Below are 16,301 nucleotides of genomic sequence, written 5' to 3' on the forward strand. Positions count from 1 at the left end.
CGAACGTGAAATTCTTCAAGCGATTAGTGTATCTTTAGACCAAGCTTCTACTTTGTCTTTGATGTATATAGTGTTCATGCAATACATAGCCTTTGTTTCGTAGGAAGAGACCTTCATAAAGCAATAGATCGTTGTTCATAACATGAACATATCGTTTATTCACAATCACCACGATGAGGAAAATATATAACAGACATTGTGTCCTCTCAGTTCCAAACATGTTCAACCATTTAGTATCACAACCCATTACGTTACTAGCAAAGCAGAGCTTTGTCGAACATCCAATCCATTATCGAAACTATTCACAGCTATAATCATAATGCCGAACACGAATCCGAAGGGAAAGGGGAAGGGCAAAGCCAAGGCAGCTCCAAGACCCCAGAACCCCAGACCTGCTCCAAGACCTCGAAATCCTAGGCCTACTCCTGCTCCTGAACCAAGGGCTATGCGACTAACCCGAGCCCGCTCCAGGCTTAACAATGCCCCCCCTCTGATGGCGAGCCTTGAGTCTGATAGAGATTGCCAGGGACGTTCGCTAGTTAGGGACCCTGAGCCCTTGCCATTCAATGACGTTGTTCAGAGGCTCGGCGGCACTGCTAACATGGCTAACAGAGAAAGGAGAGTCAGGATAAAACTTAATTATGCTGCACGCCCTTCAGCTGCTGGCCCTTCGAACCAGGGGCAGCCCTCAGGTTCGAATACAGCAGCAGCATCGTCGAGTTCATCTTCCTCCGCTGCAACTCCTGCTGCAGCAATTGCCACTCCGTCTCCAAGCCCTAGCGCAACCTCAGGCCCGAGTTCTACTTCAAATTCAGGGCATTCATCCCCCGACCAAAATGAGCCTGCAGCTCCAAGAAGGGGATTAATCAAGCTTAACACCCGCAATGGTGCAGCTTATCGAACTGCTCAAGCTTCAGGCCAGAACCAGCCTGCAAGCTCGAGCTCCAGCTCGGAGCTTTCATCACTACCATCTACATCTCCTTCCCCTCCTCCAGCCTTTCCTTCTGATCAGGATGAGCACTCCAGCTCAAGCTCGAGTTCAGGACCCCCATCACCATCTTCTTCGCCTTCAGCGGGAAATCAAGCCCCCGAACCCCCAATGCCTTCGGCAGCTGGGCCATCCAATGCCATCCTATCCTCGAGCACTGGCTCAGGCTCGAACTTGGACACGGAATTCTCTTCGCCGAGTTCACCTACTCGAACGTCTCCACCCCCAGACCATCGAAGTCCTGATACGATAAAGGTAGACGTACTTATCGCTACAGGTCACGAACAGCCGAGTAGCGACGAGTATGAAAGCAATGGCGACGGCTGCTCTGGCGACCCCCCAAGCGATGGATCTAAGGATGACTCAAGTGGAAGCGGGGGTAGCAGTGGTTATGAACCCTATGGGGAAACCTCTGACGACAACACGGTATTTTCCGGCTCTGAAAGCTCATCAGATTCGGAGGGAGACGATGGGAACAATGACGATGACGATGCGCCAGGAGGGCCACCCTCTGGGCCTTCTGGCCCCTCTGGCTCCTCTGGCCCTCCTGGGTCTTCAGGTGTTCTGATTGCTGCTGGTTCTTCCGCCCATGAGTATCCAAGCGGATATGAGGCGGACGATGAGTACAACTCAGGGCCGGCCGCTGGGGATTCTGCCAATTCACGCGATGATACAGGCGCGTGGGCAATTGTGAGTAACATGTCTGGGGCCAGGAACCGTTCTACATGGATTGCTGGATTCGACTCGCCCAGGCTCGATGGCCGTTCCAGACGACCGAGCCGTCCTACAGGTATCAAGGTTCCGTACATCGACCATAGCGGATATGATGCTCAAATTGGGGGTGGCGAGGACGGCAGCCCGGACTGCATTGAGTTTATCGGACTACTGAGAAGCTTATTCCCAGCCTCTGCTCGGTCTATCGGACGACTAGACACTCCTCCCGCCCACTCGAAAGGTGTCGTGGGAAAGCGTAAGCGGTCGTGTGACGGCGATGAGGATGCTTCCGCAGCAGGAATAAAAAGAGCCCGCTCTTTGTCGCCGCGCATAGTTGTCGAACCTTCAGCAACCACAATCACGACCACACGCTTCGCCTCTGAGCCTTTGCAACCTATGGCCTGGACCTCTGATTCCCCTGTCTCCGATGAGCTTAGTCCTTTGAGGGACGAGCCAGTCGCATACGCGATGATGGCCACTCCTGTGGACGAGTCATCCTCAGGTGAAATCAGCCCGCTACTCTGGCCATCTTTCGATCCGTGAGTCAAGACATCCATTCATTCTCAGAACGCAAACTAACAATTCCAGGGAAATCCCAGGTATGCACGGCTCCGGACCGAGAGCTCGTCGCCATTATGACTGGTACGAGCAATTTCACTCTGTAGGATTCGAGTGCTACGAAGTTCATCCCTGTTTTCACAACCCGGGGAGAGGATGCCACGAATGTCATGGTGAATGGCACAAGGATTGGGCTCGGTTCTTCAAGGCTGAGGAACTTCTGCAAGAAGCTGCTGCTGACCCTGAGAGATATCTGAGAGAGACAGGACTGGATATGCACGAGGACTTTGCGGGAGCCTTGTTGCAGGGCGCAAGTTGGGAGGTGCTGGCACCTCATCTTCAGCCTCCTGCTGGCGGGAGGGTTCGAATTCATCCTACGCGACTTGCTAAGCATAGGTTGGCCCTTGCTCAAGCGGCAGCGCAGGCAGGTATGAGTTGATGGCGATTTTAAGCATTCCATGGAGTCTAAAATAATGGGCTATGTTTTGATTTAGAGGTTAGACAGGAACTTTGGGAAGAATTGGTATAGAATAATAATCGACTTACAAGTCGTTCTCCTTTAATTGCGCCATGTATGCTTCACCCCTTTTCGTGAAATCGTAATTCTTCGCTCATAGCCTAGATGGAGGGTCATAGTCCCATCTCTTCGTCGCTCGCCTCATCCGACTCATCGCCACCACCTTGTTCCTCCTCCTCTCTCCGTGTTGCTTCTGTGCTTGCGCCGAGTTTCCTCACACCTTCCACTACACCGACGACAAATCCTCTGCTCTCTGCAAGCTCCATAGCCCCAACTCCTCGTAGGCTCATGACACCATCGACTCCACCTTCGAGTTGGGCGGTACTGGATCGCATCTTTGCTGCTCTGACTTCTTGTAGATCTCGAAGTAGCGAGCGTACTTCTGAAGAGGAGGCGACGTCGTCTGAGGCGTGGGCGAGAAGCATTTCTGCGACTTCGAACCAGTGATATGGCAGGGCACCTGAAGGCGCATCTGATGTACAGGACGGAAGAAACGGCGGTGATAGTACTACCTCGTCGTCGACAAAGGGATCTAGCCGTCTCGCATTTCCTCGACTATCTGCCCGCACCGGAGGAGGTGGTGGCGGCGCCCATCCTTTAGGATCGACCTTCGTTTCGTGATGTACAATATCGCGTAACGAATCGGGATGAAGCCAAGGAGGAGGAACGATATTCGCGCGCCGTTGCTTCTTTAACAGTATCGCAAGCCATAAAGGTAAGTTACTTCTGTGCGGCGGCCGGAGAGTCGGTGTCGTTCCCTGTGTAACGGATCAGGTCAGCGTCGAGCTTGTATAAACGCGACAGGGACGCGCTCACCGATAGAAGATCAATGCTTTCAAGGCGTTGGCGAGGAACGACAGTGACGAGTTCCATTTCACATAGAAATGCAACTTCGGAGGGAGTGAGCCCTGAAGGAAGTGGTAACGCCATTTTGTGTGGTCCAATGAAGGTTCGGTATCTTGAGTTGTAGGATATAAATTAGAGGTTTTCATAGAATGCCCCTCACCACCAGGGAGCTGCTCGGCGTGCCATGTCAACCCCACCACTAAGGTAGAGCTCCCTTCATTGAGGAAAGTTACCATTGGTATCATATAATTATCACATTTTATGATATTGGTTTCCCTTATGTTCAAGCCTTTTTAGAGTACTACTGATGATCTCGTAATTAACTTAACTCGAGCAAGGTAGTGTACAATGTTGCCCACTACACTAACAGTTAACATCTTGTCTCTGCCAATCTCCTCATGGCTTACAAGTTGTCATGATATCAAAGTCTCAATTTGATTAGGGAAAGACACTCGTACTTTGGCTATCCAATTCCTCACCACGTATTTACTCAAATGCTAGATATTAACCCCCCACAAGCATTTAAGTATACTACCTTTATGGAAGCCAAAAGAAGTCACTTCTAGACCTAAACAGATCAAGAAGGACTAATACAACTTCTCACAACAAGTCAAAATACATGATTTTACGAAATCGAATGATATCATTCGAGTCACGAATACTTGGCAACGTGGAATGTAAGACTCATCCGGCGTGTTCAGGGTAAATAAATGTCCAGCTCCACAGCCGATGCGGGGCCGCCTCCAGAAGGGCGTAGGTAGATCTGAATATCCTCTCTTGTTCAAGAAGTATAAGACGCCTGTGGATGAGACATTAACTTATTCCAGTTTATGAATACAGAACAAAAACCCGGTCAACACAGGAATATCTTATACACAAACACAGCAACAATTTACAATGGCGTCAACTGAAGCTCTCCCCCCTGTCACATCCCCTTCTCTTATACTTATAAACCCCACCTCCTCTGAACGAGAGCTCCTATGGAAGGGTACTCAACCCCATTGGGGAGCCGCTTTGTCCATGGATGACTATGTCGCCAGAGAATACGATAATCTAGAGGCCCCTCTAGCTCGAGATGGCGGCGTAACTAGCTGGATCCTCACTGACGGAGATAAAAAGCCCGGTGAAAGACCCCTCCTCTCATCTTGTGAGACCTACAACAAAAGAGCCTTTGTCCGAACCAAGGATGGAAAAGCAAGAGATGGAACTGCTCACGGTGTGGCCAGTGTCTTCACTTTTCCTGAATATCGAGGAAAGGGATATGCCAGAAAGATGCTGTCCCTAATTGCTGATGAGCTGAAAAGCAGACAGCAAAAGAATGAAGGCGCTGCTGATTTCTCGGTCCTTTGGTCTGATGTCGGACCCAAGTTCTACCAGACCGTGGGATGGGAGCCTTTCAAGAGCACATATCTCGAGTTTCCCGTTACTGAGACTGAGCCAACTGCCGATTCATCCCTGAAGCCTATCACCATTGACGATATTCCAGACCTGGCAGCTCGAGATGAACAACTTCTTCGAGACAGGATCTCAAAAGCCTCTCAAGTCAGCGCTGCAGTCATTCCTGATATCACCACTCTCAAATGGCATATTCACCGGGAGAACTTTATGTGCAAACACATCTTCTCCCGCACACCAACTGTCCACGGTGCCGTATACACTCCATCTGACGCCCCCAACTCAAGGATCTGGGCTCTCTGGACTTGCAGCTTCTACGGCATGCTTGACCAACCCGAAAAGAATGTCATTCGCGTATTGCGCTTGGTCATCGAAGACGAGAGTATCTCAGATGAGACACTTGCCAAAGGCATCCACGCCATTGCAAGTTTCGTCCAGAAGGAAGCCAAGGAATGGAAATGCTCCAAGGTTGAAGTTTGGAACCCCGACGATCGGGTGCGAAGTGTCACAGAAGGCATCCAATCCCTTGGTGCCAAATTCATCGTCCGAGAAAACAGCAACATTGCCAGTCTAAACTGGTTCAATGGTTCTGATCAGGAAGTTGACTGGATTGCTAACGAGAGGTTTGCTTGGTGTTAAATACTGATATATCCCGGCTCGAACAGCACAAAAGCAAGCAGTAACTCGATAGAAAGCCGTATTTAGACCAACGAGATGTCGATAAAATATCCTCGCTACGATCTATCTTCTTTTCTAACTGTTTGATTCCGTGACCAGCCCCCTTCCCATTTTCATGATATAATCACAATCACATCAAGTCATAAACAATCGCACTGGTGTATCATAAACATGCCAGGTCAACGCCTTCCCGCTCCCTGACTATAAAATTTCATTCAACTCCTTAATAGCTTCGTCCGAACATGGTCCACTTGTCGGCGTTAACCTGGCACTCAGGGTTGAGACACTTGGTCTCCCCAGGGACAATACCCTCGGGCTGCTCAAAGGGAACACACAGACTCTTCATGCCCATAGTGGCAAGCTTCTGGTTCTCGGGGACATCAGGCTGGTCCTCGCGAGTGGTGAGCTCCTTGATGCGGTCCTCACACTTGGGGGCACCGCAGAAGGGGATGAGCACAACGTTCTTGTCGTCGAGAGCGGGGAGAACATCCTCCCACTTGGTAATAGTGAGTCGGTGCTCTCGGAAAGACTTCTCAGCCTTGCTGTACATGTCGGCTTGGATGGTCTCGAGAAGCTCAGGGATCTTGGTGGCCACATCGGTGATGGCAATTTCTCCCTTCTCACCGGTGTCACGTCGCGCGGTGCTGACAACGCCCTTGGCAGCATCCTTGGGACCGAACTCGATACGCAGAGGAACACCCTTGAGCTCCCAGTCGTTGAACTTCCAGGCAGGAGTGTAACCCTCTCGCCAATCAGAGGTGACACGAACGCCAGCCTTCTTCAGGTTGGCTCGGATGTCCTCAACCTGCTCCTCGTGCTTCTGTCGCTCCTCAGGGGTAGTCTTCTTGGTGATGCCAACAGGGACGATGACAACCTGAGTCTTGGCAACGCGGGGAGGAAGAACCAGACCCTTATCGTCACCGTGGATCATGACCATGACACCAATGACGCGGGTTGAGAGACCCCAAGAGTTCTGCCAGACGTGGATGTGAGAGCCCTTGTTGGCAGGGTCCTCAACAGTGATGTCGAACATCTTACTGAAGTTCTGGCCAAGGGCGTGAGAGGTGGCGCCCTGGATGCCACGGCCGTTGGAAGGGATGTAGCCCTCGACAGTGGTGGTGTAATAACCACCGGCGAACTTCTCATTCTCGGTCTTTCGGCCTCGAACGACGGGGACAGCCAGAAGCTTCTCGTAAACACCAGCGTAAAGCTCAAGAATCTCGAGTACCTCGGCACCAGCAAGCTCCTCAGTCAAGTGAGCAGTGTGGCCCTCCTGCCAGAGGAACTCACGAGTTCGGAGGAAAGGAGTTGTTTGCTTAGCCTCCCATCGAACGACAGAGTTCCATTGGTTGAGGCGGAAGGGGAGATCTCTGTGGCTGCGAATCCACTTGGAATAGTAGGGGTACATGACGGCTTCGGAGGTAGGACGGACCGCAACAGGAACCTCGAGGTCCTTGTCACCACTGGAGGATTGTCAATTGAGGTTCGTAAAAGTAACATGGTTTGTATGGGCATCCTTACGCCTTGGTGACCCAAGCAAGCTCGGGGGCGAAGCCCTCGACGTGATCCTTCTCCTTCTCGAGAGACTTGGAAGACAGGAACATGGGGAAGTTGGTCTCGTCAACGCCCATCTCCTCGATGTGAGCCTGGAACCATTTTCGGATCTCGTTCCAGATGTGCATGGCAAGAGGTCGGAGAACGAAGAAACCCGAAATCTCGGTGTAGTACTCGACCATCTCGGCCTTGAGGACGACCTCCTGGTACCATTGGGGGAAGTTCTCGGCCTTGGACACTGTAATTCCAATGATGTCGTCCGCCTTCTTTCCACCGACGACGGGAAGATTGGTCTGCTTGGCAGCCTTGGCAGCCTTCTCAGCAGCAAGACGAGCCTGCTTCTCGGCCTTCTTCAAGGCGCTCTTGGACTGTTCGGCGGCGCCCTCCATTTTGGTAAGATTCGCGTGTTGGTCGAAAGGTAATTGACAGAAAAGTAATAGAGGATGATAAGTAGATTCAAGGCAACCGAACAGTGGCTTGCGCGCCTTTAAAGAATCGAGAAGCAGAGGAGCGACGTTATCTGTTGAGGGGGGAGAAGGAGAAGAAAGGCTTCGGGGTGTGAGTCGAAGTAAACGTCGGACGTGACTTTGTGCCCCGCAGTCGAGGTGCAGTTGGTGTGCGGTTGTCCCTCCTTCCCGCCCGGGCTTTGACTCTCGACTCTCAGTCTCTCACGGCGGCACCGCTAGAAATCTAGCCCAAAATTCAGGCCCAATGCCCTATCAGCCAATTGAAACAGCGGTCGCTCAGCTGCAGGGAAGTCCGATAACGCGGCAGGGGTTAGTTTTGGGGTTTCTGGGGTCCGTGCACCTTCTGTCAAGTGCCCTGGGCTTCGGGTGGGTATCCGATTGAGGCCCTGTAACCAGCACACAGCGGCAGTCCAGGGCAGCTGGCAGCCTCCATGGCACCCATCCATTTTCAGTCGGCGCCGGAATAACGCCAGCCTCCGACAAAAAAGTCCAGTCGAGGGGCACTGGAGCTTCACAGCTCAGGTTCTGTCTGCGTACGGTAGCCTGCTGGTAGAATTTCCTGACTCCATCCCCACGTTGACGAAGCCGCCTTTCACCGTCAACGTTACTAATAGCTGCAACTATGGCTTCCATGTTCGAGCAGCCCAGAAATGGCACCCTTTTCTTGGGTGGCCAGAAGATCTCGGGTTCTGATATTAGAGACCAGAATGGTATGTCTGTCTGTCTTTATCTTGTCCCGCCTTTTGCTACATGTTAGGGGGAAGTGGGGGGAGACATGAGCCTTTGATATTGGATTTCAAATACGGACAACATGCTAACGGACCTTCAGTTCTCGCTACACAGGCAATCGCAAATGTTGTCAAGAGTTCTTTCGGTCCCAGCGGCCTCGACAAGATGATGGTGGACGATATCGGTGTATGCAACCTAGCCCTCCTCCTCGCTCCGCGCTCGACTATATCTCACACTTTATACTAGGATGTTACTGTTACCAACGACGGTGCCACCATTCTCAGCCTCCTCGATGTCGAGCACCCTGCCGGCAAGATTCTCGTCGACCTTGCGCAACAACAAGATAAGGAAGTCGGTGACGGTACCACCTCTGTCGTTCTGATCGCTGCCGAGTTGCTACGTCGCGGAAACGAACTCATGAAGAACCGGATACACCCTACCACTATCATTACAGGATACCGACTTGCCCTGCGAGAGGCTATCAAGTACCTCAACGAGAATGTCAGCATCAAGGTTGACGACCTCGGTCGTGATTCCCTCCTTAGCATTGCCAAGACCTCCATGTCCAGCAAGATCATTGGAGCCGACTCGGATTTCTTCGCCGACATGGTCGTAGATGCCATGCAGGCTGTCAAGTCTACAAACAACCGAAACGAGACAAAGTACCCTGTCAAGGCTGTCAACATCCTCAAGGCCCACGGAAAGAGCACACTCGAGTCTGTCCTGGTAAAGGGATATGCCCTGAACTGCACTGTCGCCTCGCAAGCCATGCCTACACGGATCCAGGATGCCAAGATTGCTGTTTTGGACATGAACTTGCAAAAGGAGCGCATGAAGCTTGGTGTTCAGATCACCGTCGACGACCCTCAACAGCTTGAGCAGATACGAGCCCGTGAGTCCGGCATGATCCTCGACCGAGTGGAGATGATCCTTAAGGCTGGCGCCAACGTCATTCTCACAACAAAGGGTATTGATGATCTGGTGCTCAAGACTTTTGTTGAGAAGGGTGCCATGGGTGTGCGAAGATGTAAGAAGGAGGATCTTCGACGAATTGCCCGAGCAACCGGTGCCACCATGCTCAGCACACTCTCTGACCTTAACGGTGACGAGAAGTTCGAACCCTCCTATCTGGGTTATGCCGAGGAGGTTGTCCAGGAGCGCATTTCCGATGATGAGTGCATTCTGGTCAAGGGAACCAAGGCCCACTCCTCTGCTTCATGCATTCTCCGTGGCCCAAACGACTTTACCCTCGACGAGATGGAGCGATCAGTCCACGACTCACTGTGCGCTGTCAAGCGAACTCTCGAGAGTGGCAGCATCGTTCCCGGTGGTGGTGCTGTTGAGACCGCCCTCCACATCTACCTCGAGGAGTTCGCCGGTACCGTCGGCTCCCGAGAACAACTTGCCATCGGCGAGTTTGCTCAGTCTCTTCTTGTTATTCCCAAGACACTGGCTGTTAACGCTGCCAAGGATGCTGCAGAGCTCACTGCCCAGCTTCGATCAAGGCACGCTCTGTCACAGCGCATCGCTGAGGGTGACGGTAGCGAGGATGAGAAGACCATTGCCAAGAAGAAGGGTTATAAGAACTACGGCCTTGACCTCGCAAAGGGCAAGGTTGTTGATGAGATTAAGATGGGTGTGCTTGAGCCCAGTCTCAGTAAGGTCCGACAGCTCAAGAGTGCCGTTGAGGCCTGCATCAGCATCATGCGTATCGATACCCTGATCAAGTTGGACCCTGAGCAGAGGGAGGATGATGGACATGGCCATTAAGATGAAATGTAATGAGTTCGGATTGTCAGGTATAGAATCAAAAGCTTGGGTGTCCGTTCATGACTGAATGTTTTAACTCATTATTGTGTGATACCAGGCATCGTTATGGTACAGGGTGCATATACATGCACTGGCATATATTTAACTAGATAAAAGTGATTATAGTTTGTCCTGCCATGTACAACTCCATTCTTGATTTATCAACGACTTTGTACTCTGCCAGGTTATGTAAGTAAAGTTACAGTCATTAGCTATAATTCTCGATTTGACAGGGCTGATGAGCCTCTTCAAGTAACGTCAGATACGCGACCTTGAGGTCGCTAGATGTTGGTTTCAAAATATACAGCCTGGATTTGAGTAGGTATGAGGGCTTCTCTGACACTTCACATGATTATATAACCTCAAAATAAAGACAATGAAAATCAATTAGTACAACACCTCGTACACGAGATGCATCTTGCACTCATTCTCCCGCTCTTGTCTTCTCCTCAACCCCTCTCTTTGAGCCTGCTGACTGAGGTTTTTCCTAGGACGTTTTATTTTTATACAAATGGACAGAAAGGCCACGTCTAAGAAACAGCAAACTTGCGCCCACCCAGGGGCCTCGGTATGGGCATGCGTCGAGTGTTGTGTGTTGTGGTCCGCCCGCCAGTCTAATGCGCTCCCACTCTCATCTCTCCTTTCCTTCGTTTCTCCGTTATAAAAGATATACTCTTACATGGTCCGCTTAACCGACGACCAGCTTGCCATCCTCGGGGAAATCGTACTCGGGAATCTCGAGGTTGAGAGGGGCAGGACCCTTCCTTATTCGGCCGGAGATATCGTAGTGAGAACCGTGGCAAGGGCAGAACCAACCGCCGTAGTCACCGGCCTCGCCAATGGGGACACAACCCAAGTGGGTGCAGACACCTGAGGATTCGTTAATATATAGGTTGGGATGCTGTACCAGTTCACCAAATCACATACCCAACATGATAAGCCACTCGGGGTTCTTGACACGGGCGCTGTCCTCCTCGGGATCACGAAGAGCAGAGATGTTGACCTTGTTTGCCTGGTCGATCTCGTCTTGGGTTCGGTGTCGGATGAAAACGGGCTTGCCTCGCCACTTGATGATAACCTGAAGAACCGTTCAGCAATGTTGCGTCGTTTTTGCTAGACCATATCCCGACTCACGTTCTTGCCCTCGGGGATAGAGCTCAGATCAACCTCAACCTTGGCCATGGCCAGAACGTCGGCGGAAGCAGACATGTTGACCAGGAACTCTGTCATTCCATCGTCAGTAACCATCAATTGACCATCCCGGACATCATGCCAACAAGGTACAACACCAATTGCAACCCAATGGCAAGACACCGGACCTAGAACCGGATTTCAACCCACCCTGAACTGTGCTCTTGGCTCCAGCAGCACTGACGGCACCGAGAGCACCGACCATGAAGTACGAGTAGAGCTTGTTCTTCGTCTCGCCGCCGGAGGAGACGTATTTCCCAAAGTTGGGAATCTGAGCACCCTTGCTCTCACCTTGGAACTTGAAAGGGCTGGAGTATCCGGAGGCGGACGCGCTGTCGGTTCGAACGGCGGTGGTGCTGAGGGCGCGCACAGCAGGGACGGCGGGCTTTGCAGCCGTGCGCAAGCAGAGACGAGAAGCGGTCGCTAGGGTCGCCATCGTGAGGGATCGTGGGGTGTGGCGGTTGCGAGGGTGAGGTCGTCGAAGGGAAGGTTTGAGGTCTTTTCCTTGGTGGTAATCGGCTGATGATGCTTTGCCGAAAGTTTTGGCTGCACAATGTGGCCTCAGGCTGCCAGATCAAGTTGAGCTCGGAAATTGAAGCCTCGCCATTGGTCCGGTCACTTTCGGGTGGGGTTTCCGGTCTATCCCGGGCACCTGGGTGCTCGTTGTCTCTCCAGCTTTCACCTTGATAATGACTACGAAGATGGAGAATTAGTCATTGTGACGCAAAAATACTCTCGAATAGAGAACAAGTTCGATGTACACTCGGCTCAGTCTCTCCAAGTACCTCATGCACACCAGTCACGACTCAATGGACTCATATCAATATCTCTATGACTTCATGGCTTCTGACCAATCATCTTTGACCCATTCGTCCTGAATATCTATCAACCAACAACATAACATCCATGTAAAGACAACCCAGTGAGAGCCAGGGCAACATAACTCATTAATCTATGAGAACCATCTCAATGCATTCTTCTCAACTCCTCAATCAAGTTGCGCATATCCTCGATACTTGGTCCGAGACCTTCGCAAACAAGCTCTTGCTTTCCTTCATCCATATCCAAGAATCTCTCAACCATCTCCCCGTCTATAAATCGGAAAGGTCCCTCGCTCTCCCGGTTTTCATTACGGAAGGAACGCCATAGCTTAAATTCGACGCTTCCTGGTACATGAATGTACTCTTCCATCTTTGACTGGAACGTCATAAGCAGGTCCTGGTACTGTGGTGCAATATCACCGTAAAGATACAACGAGCCCTCGGCCTATTTCCTATTAGCTTATGTCTCATGTTCTACTGCAGTGTGTGCTTACCGAGGCGAGGAAGGCTCGTGGATGGATAATTCCGTTCTCCGCCATTGGGACATTGAGTTTTCGAATCCGGTTGATCTGTTCGCCAATATTCATTTCGCTCGTAATCTCCAGGCGCATTCGGTCTTGCTCTGTCGGCGCATCCACGTTTCGTTGCAGGACAACGAGATTGCCCTTTGAATCAGCCTCCAGCCACCTCTCTCCTTCAATATGACAGACCGAGGTGGCCCATAGAGGCTCGAAGTGACGTGCCCGTTCCTGTAACTTGGCCTTGTTGCCATCTTGCGCAGGGATGAACTCAACCAAAGATAGTGACTGCATCAGATCAACCACGCCAATCATGTTGCCGGATACGTCAAGATCCAGAGGCAAGGCCGCCGGGCGATAAACAGCGAGCTTCTGGAGTGAACCGAAACTGCTTGTCTCTTGCAGGAAACTGTAGGCCACAACTGTCTTGGACAGTCCAGCAATGATGTTGTCATCAACCATGCCTAAACAGCGGCAAGGGCCTTTCAAATTGTGGGAGACAATCTGGTACACCTGACGATTTGAGTCAACTCCGAGGACCAGGATACGGCCGCCAGTACCGTTTGGGTCTTCCACCCCATCGCTGATGAAGCTTGTGCCAACAACAAATCTCTCCACATGGTTGCCGCCAACATCGGGGAGCTCAGTCCTAATGACACATTCGACAATCTCGAGGCTGCTTGAAGCATTCAATGGGAAAGGCGAACCGAGCTCCTTGAATACAATCTCATCAACAAGCCTAAATGAGCTCGACACAACCTCTTCGTTGCCGACTAACTCCTTCTTGATGGAGCCTAGACCAAAGGCTTTCAGTCCTGGGGAGTAGGCTACTCGTCTGACAGTTTCGTTGACAGGGAGAGCCTTCACGTGTGTAAGTCTCTCCTTATCAACATGACAGATTCGAATATGCTGGTCTGTAGACAGAATCACGGAATCTGGGAAGGCATGGGAATCAAATGGTGCAACAAAGGTGGCATCGTCGGCGGTTGTGGCAGAGAATATGATCCGTCCTTCGGCGCCATAGATGAGACTGGCATGCTCAGTCGTCACAAAGACGTTCGATGTCCCATCCTGTTGCGGGAGTATATGTAGTCGAGCTGGGTTACTGCCCAAAGTCACGCTTTTCCGACCAGAGACAGCGAAGCCCTTGGTAGATACATTGAACGTAACCACATTGCCGTCTTCCATTGCGACCAAAAGTGTAGGCCCCGATATCTCAGGCGGATGTAGTTGGACGAGTGCAATATCTCTGGGGACTGTCGCACTATCCTCAGTTTGCCTCATGGACTCTCCATGGAGTGGCTTCAAGGAAGCCATATCTATCAACGATATCTGTCCAGAAGACCACCAGCCGACTACACCGAGATCTGGTGGATCCTGGGCAGCATGTATGCATGATATTTGATCAGCTTGTGAGTCTGAGTGGTTTTGGCTTTGTTGAATGTTAACAGCCAGGTTCTGCAAGAGATTTAATGAGACAAGGGATGTTCCATCAACTGAAAGCAATGCCCACTTGCTGTTTGCTGACGCTCTTGTGATCGACTTGCCGCTTGGAACGTCCCATTTATTGGTTGCCGTGCCACTTTCGGGATCAAGTAAGACGACTGAGTGAGGAGTGATCTGGAGCAACTGTCCGTTGGGAAGATTTGAAGCCAAAAGGGTCTCGGTGTCGAGTGACATGCCCTGGAAAGAGTATATCTCTTCAATTCCGCCTTCACGGTCGAAACTGAGAACTCTTGTCTCGGTGATTGCTGAGACAACCAGGGTATCTACCAGGTCAGACCCGTATGAACGAAGTGTAAAGAGACCCCTGGTCCCCTCCAGCTCGTCCAGAACACCTCTATCTTCAAGACCGACACCGCTTCGAATACTTCGAAGGCTCCCATCGCGGTAGGCACCACAGCCTGCGACTATTCTTGACTGACCAGACGAAAAGGCATTGCCAGCTTGAGCGTCGCCTTCTCGGTTGCCCATATCCATGATGGAAAAATCAAGAATGGGCGCATTATTTGAGAAGGACTGGACCAGCGTGACAGTGGCGCTTTCCACGTCGATCTGATAAAGCTGCGAGTCACCGTGGTGTGAAGCCACAAATAAGGTGTTATCCCCAAGATAAACCAGATTGGACGCTCTGGATGTGATGGCTGGTGAGCGACCGATCTTGAGAGGCTCGAGTGTCATGCCGGTCACAACAACGCCGGTGGTTTCGAGGTTTGTCTCAATCGTCAACAGATCCAGTCGTCCATAGTCATCAGCCAACAAGTAATGTGTACCATCGTACTCAGCCCAAGAAACAAATATTCTCGGATCCTGAAGAACCGAAGATACACTTCTGTGTGTCAGGCCATCAAAATATGTAAGAAGAGTCTCTCCAATGACTAAGATGCCACCTAAATGTGCCTTTGCTCCTTCGGTGTTGCGCACATGGTAACGCTTTTCCTCGTCTAACGGAACAGGAATGAGCATTGAGGCGTACGGGTCAGGAATGACAACGTCGAGCTCTCTGTCTTTATGGGGGTCGAACTTGGAAACGGTGTTCCCTTTGTCATCGTGAGTTAACCTATATATGACCAATCGGGCTTCTTCCTGCTCCAACTGTGTCTTGTATAAAAAGGCAATGGTCGGGTGACCGGTCCGGCTGTGGATGAAAGTGCTTGCCTTCATGAAAAGTTCTGTGAGTCTAACCTGGTCGAGTCGTTCCAGCTTGTTGGTAGAGCCCTTGCGTATGGGGAGTTTGAAAACATTCAATACTCCCTCCCAAAGATGCATGGCTAGGAATCGTCCGGTCGGATCGACAATGCATTTATTCTGACTTGACGAATGTCGCATATATGGCTCTGCCAGGTCTTCGATAACGCGCTCGATGGTCTCCAGTTGCTTTGTTAACGGGTTCCACACCAGGTTGAAGTAATGCAGTCTATCGGTGCCGATAAACAATAGATCGGTCTCTGAACCTTTGGGTCGTAAACATTGCAGCATCGCTATTGAGCCGTGGATGAGTTTCGTCTGTAGGCACACGAGGCCCTCCTCTGTGAGGCGCCATATTTCGAGTCGGTTCGCCTTCCTGTGAAGCCTCAATCAGCATCTGCTCGAGGCGTCATCGAAGGCGTTGGAGCTCTTACGCCACAACCAAGTCATCTATATCAGGGGAGAGCACGTTCGCCCGTAGGGCATGGCGTATGCTTGTAGCGCGATGGATAGGTGCGACATATGCCATATTGTCTTGCTCGTTAAAGGGGTCGCAAGCGTTGGATGTAGAGGAGAAGCAAGGTAACGGTGTTTGCCCCTCGACGAGAACTGTCGAGGTTCAAAAGCTCTCCAATGCAACTAACTGCTTGTCTCCGGGACCAGGTGCGTCACTAGCCCCCGGAGTTAGTGCGGATTACAGCGGTCCGGTGGGGTTCGTTAAGTTCCTAGGCTCCTAAAATGGATTTGAGATGCATGTACGGAGTATGCCGTTTAGTGGGGGCATAAACACTTACACCCCATGTAAGAAGCAGCTGGAGGTGAGGGGAG

The 16,301-nt window shown here is 51.2% G+C and overlaps 7 protein-coding genes across 10 annotated transcripts; 3 read left to right on the top strand and 4 right to left on the bottom strand.

Moving 5' to 3' along the window:
- Positions 1-205: 205 nt before the first annotated feature.
- On the bottom strand, positions 206-4,198 carry FVEG_06217 (DNA replication complex GINS protein PSF2). Of its 3 annotated transcripts, XM_018894519.1 has the most exons (4): positions 3,594-3,731; positions 2,807-3,535; positions 2,283-2,738; positions 206-2,231 (listed from the first exon to the last, which is right to left on the bottom strand). In XM_018894519.1, exons 1-2 carry the CDS (start codon positions 3,705-3,707, stop codon positions 2,891-2,893), a joined length of 759 nt encoding a protein of 252 aa, XP_018751610.1. In that variant the 5' UTR covers positions 3,708-3,731; the 3' UTR covers positions 206-2,231; positions 2,283-2,738; positions 2,807-2,890. The 3 variants fall into 3 exon arrangements, with proteins under 3 accessions (XP_018751610.1, XP_018751609.1, XP_018751608.1); XM_018894518.1 differs by having other exon boundaries at positions 206-2,738; positions 3,594-4,198; XM_018894517.1 differs by having other exon boundaries at positions 206-3,535; positions 3,594-4,198.
- On the top strand, positions 320-2,699 carry FVEG_06216 (hypothetical protein; the record flags this gene model as incomplete). The annotated part of the gene is made up of 2 exons (XM_018894516.1): positions 320-2,241; positions 2,291-2,699. The coding sequence occupies 2 exons, from the start codon at positions 320-322 to the stop codon at positions 2,697-2,699; spliced, it is 2,331 nt and encodes a 776-aa protein (XP_018751611.1).
- A 322-nt stretch (positions 4,199-4,520) lies between the features above and the next one.
- On the top strand, positions 4,521-5,657 carry FVEG_06219 (hypothetical protein; the record flags this gene model as incomplete). The annotated part of the gene is made up of 1 exon (XM_018894521.1): positions 4,521-5,657. One exon carries the CDS (start codon positions 4,521-4,523, stop codon positions 5,655-5,657), a length of 1,137 nt encoding a protein of 378 aa, XP_018751612.1.
- On the bottom strand, positions 4,605-7,897 carry FVEG_06218 (prolyl-tRNA synthetase). The gene is made up of 2 exons (XM_018894520.1): positions 7,218-7,897; positions 4,605-7,159 (listed from the first exon to the last, which is right to left on the bottom strand). The coding sequence occupies exons 1-2, from the start codon at positions 7,637-7,639 to the stop codon at positions 5,920-5,922; spliced, it is 1,662 nt and encodes a 553-aa protein (XP_018751613.1). The 5' UTR covers positions 7,640-7,897; the 3' UTR covers positions 4,605-5,919.
- Positions 7,898-8,229: 332 nt separating this feature from the next.
- Positions 8,230-10,387, top strand: FVEG_06220 (T-complex protein 1 subunit alpha). Its single transcript, XM_018894522.1, has 3 exons — positions 8,230-8,427; positions 8,547-8,632; positions 8,693-10,387. The coding sequence occupies exons 1-3, from the start codon at positions 8,340-8,342 to the stop codon at positions 10,214-10,216; spliced, it is 1,698 nt and encodes a 565-aa protein (XP_018751614.1). The 5' UTR covers positions 8,230-8,339; the 3' UTR covers positions 10,217-10,387.
- On the bottom strand, positions 10,361-12,111 carry FVEG_06221 (cytochrome b-c1 complex subunit Rieske, mitochondrial). The gene is made up of 4 exons (XM_018894523.1): positions 11,597-12,111; positions 11,390-11,478; positions 11,183-11,333; positions 10,361-11,125 (listed from the first exon to the last, which is right to left on the bottom strand). The coding sequence occupies exons 1-4, from the start codon at positions 11,880-11,882 to the stop codon at positions 10,944-10,946; spliced, it is 708 nt and encodes a 235-aa protein (XP_018751615.1). The 5' UTR covers positions 11,883-12,111; the 3' UTR covers positions 10,361-10,943.
- Positions 12,112-12,189: 78 nt separating this feature from the next.
- Positions 12,190-16,110, bottom strand: FVEG_06222 (DNA damage-binding protein 1). 2 transcript variants are annotated; one of them, XM_018894524.1, is made up of 3 exons: positions 15,908-16,110; positions 12,762-15,849; positions 12,190-12,712 (listed from the first exon to the last, which is right to left on the bottom strand). In XM_018894524.1, exons 1-3 carry the CDS (start codon positions 16,000-16,002, stop codon positions 12,413-12,415), a joined length of 3,483 nt encoding a protein of 1,160 aa, XP_018751616.1. In that variant the 5' UTR covers positions 16,003-16,110; the 3' UTR covers positions 12,190-12,412. The 2 variants fall into 2 exon arrangements, with proteins under 2 accessions (XP_018751616.1, XP_018751617.1); XM_018894525.1 differs by having other exon boundaries at positions 12,762-16,110.
- Between the last annotated feature and the right edge of the window lie 191 nt (positions 16,111-16,301).

Source organism: Fusarium verticillioides, chromosome 2, assembly GCF_000149555.1.
Source record: "Fusarium verticillioides 7600 chromosome 2, whole genome shotgun sequence".
Lineage (NCBI taxonomy): Eukaryota > Fungi > Ascomycota > Sordariomycetes > Hypocreales > Nectriaceae > Fusarium > Fusarium verticillioides.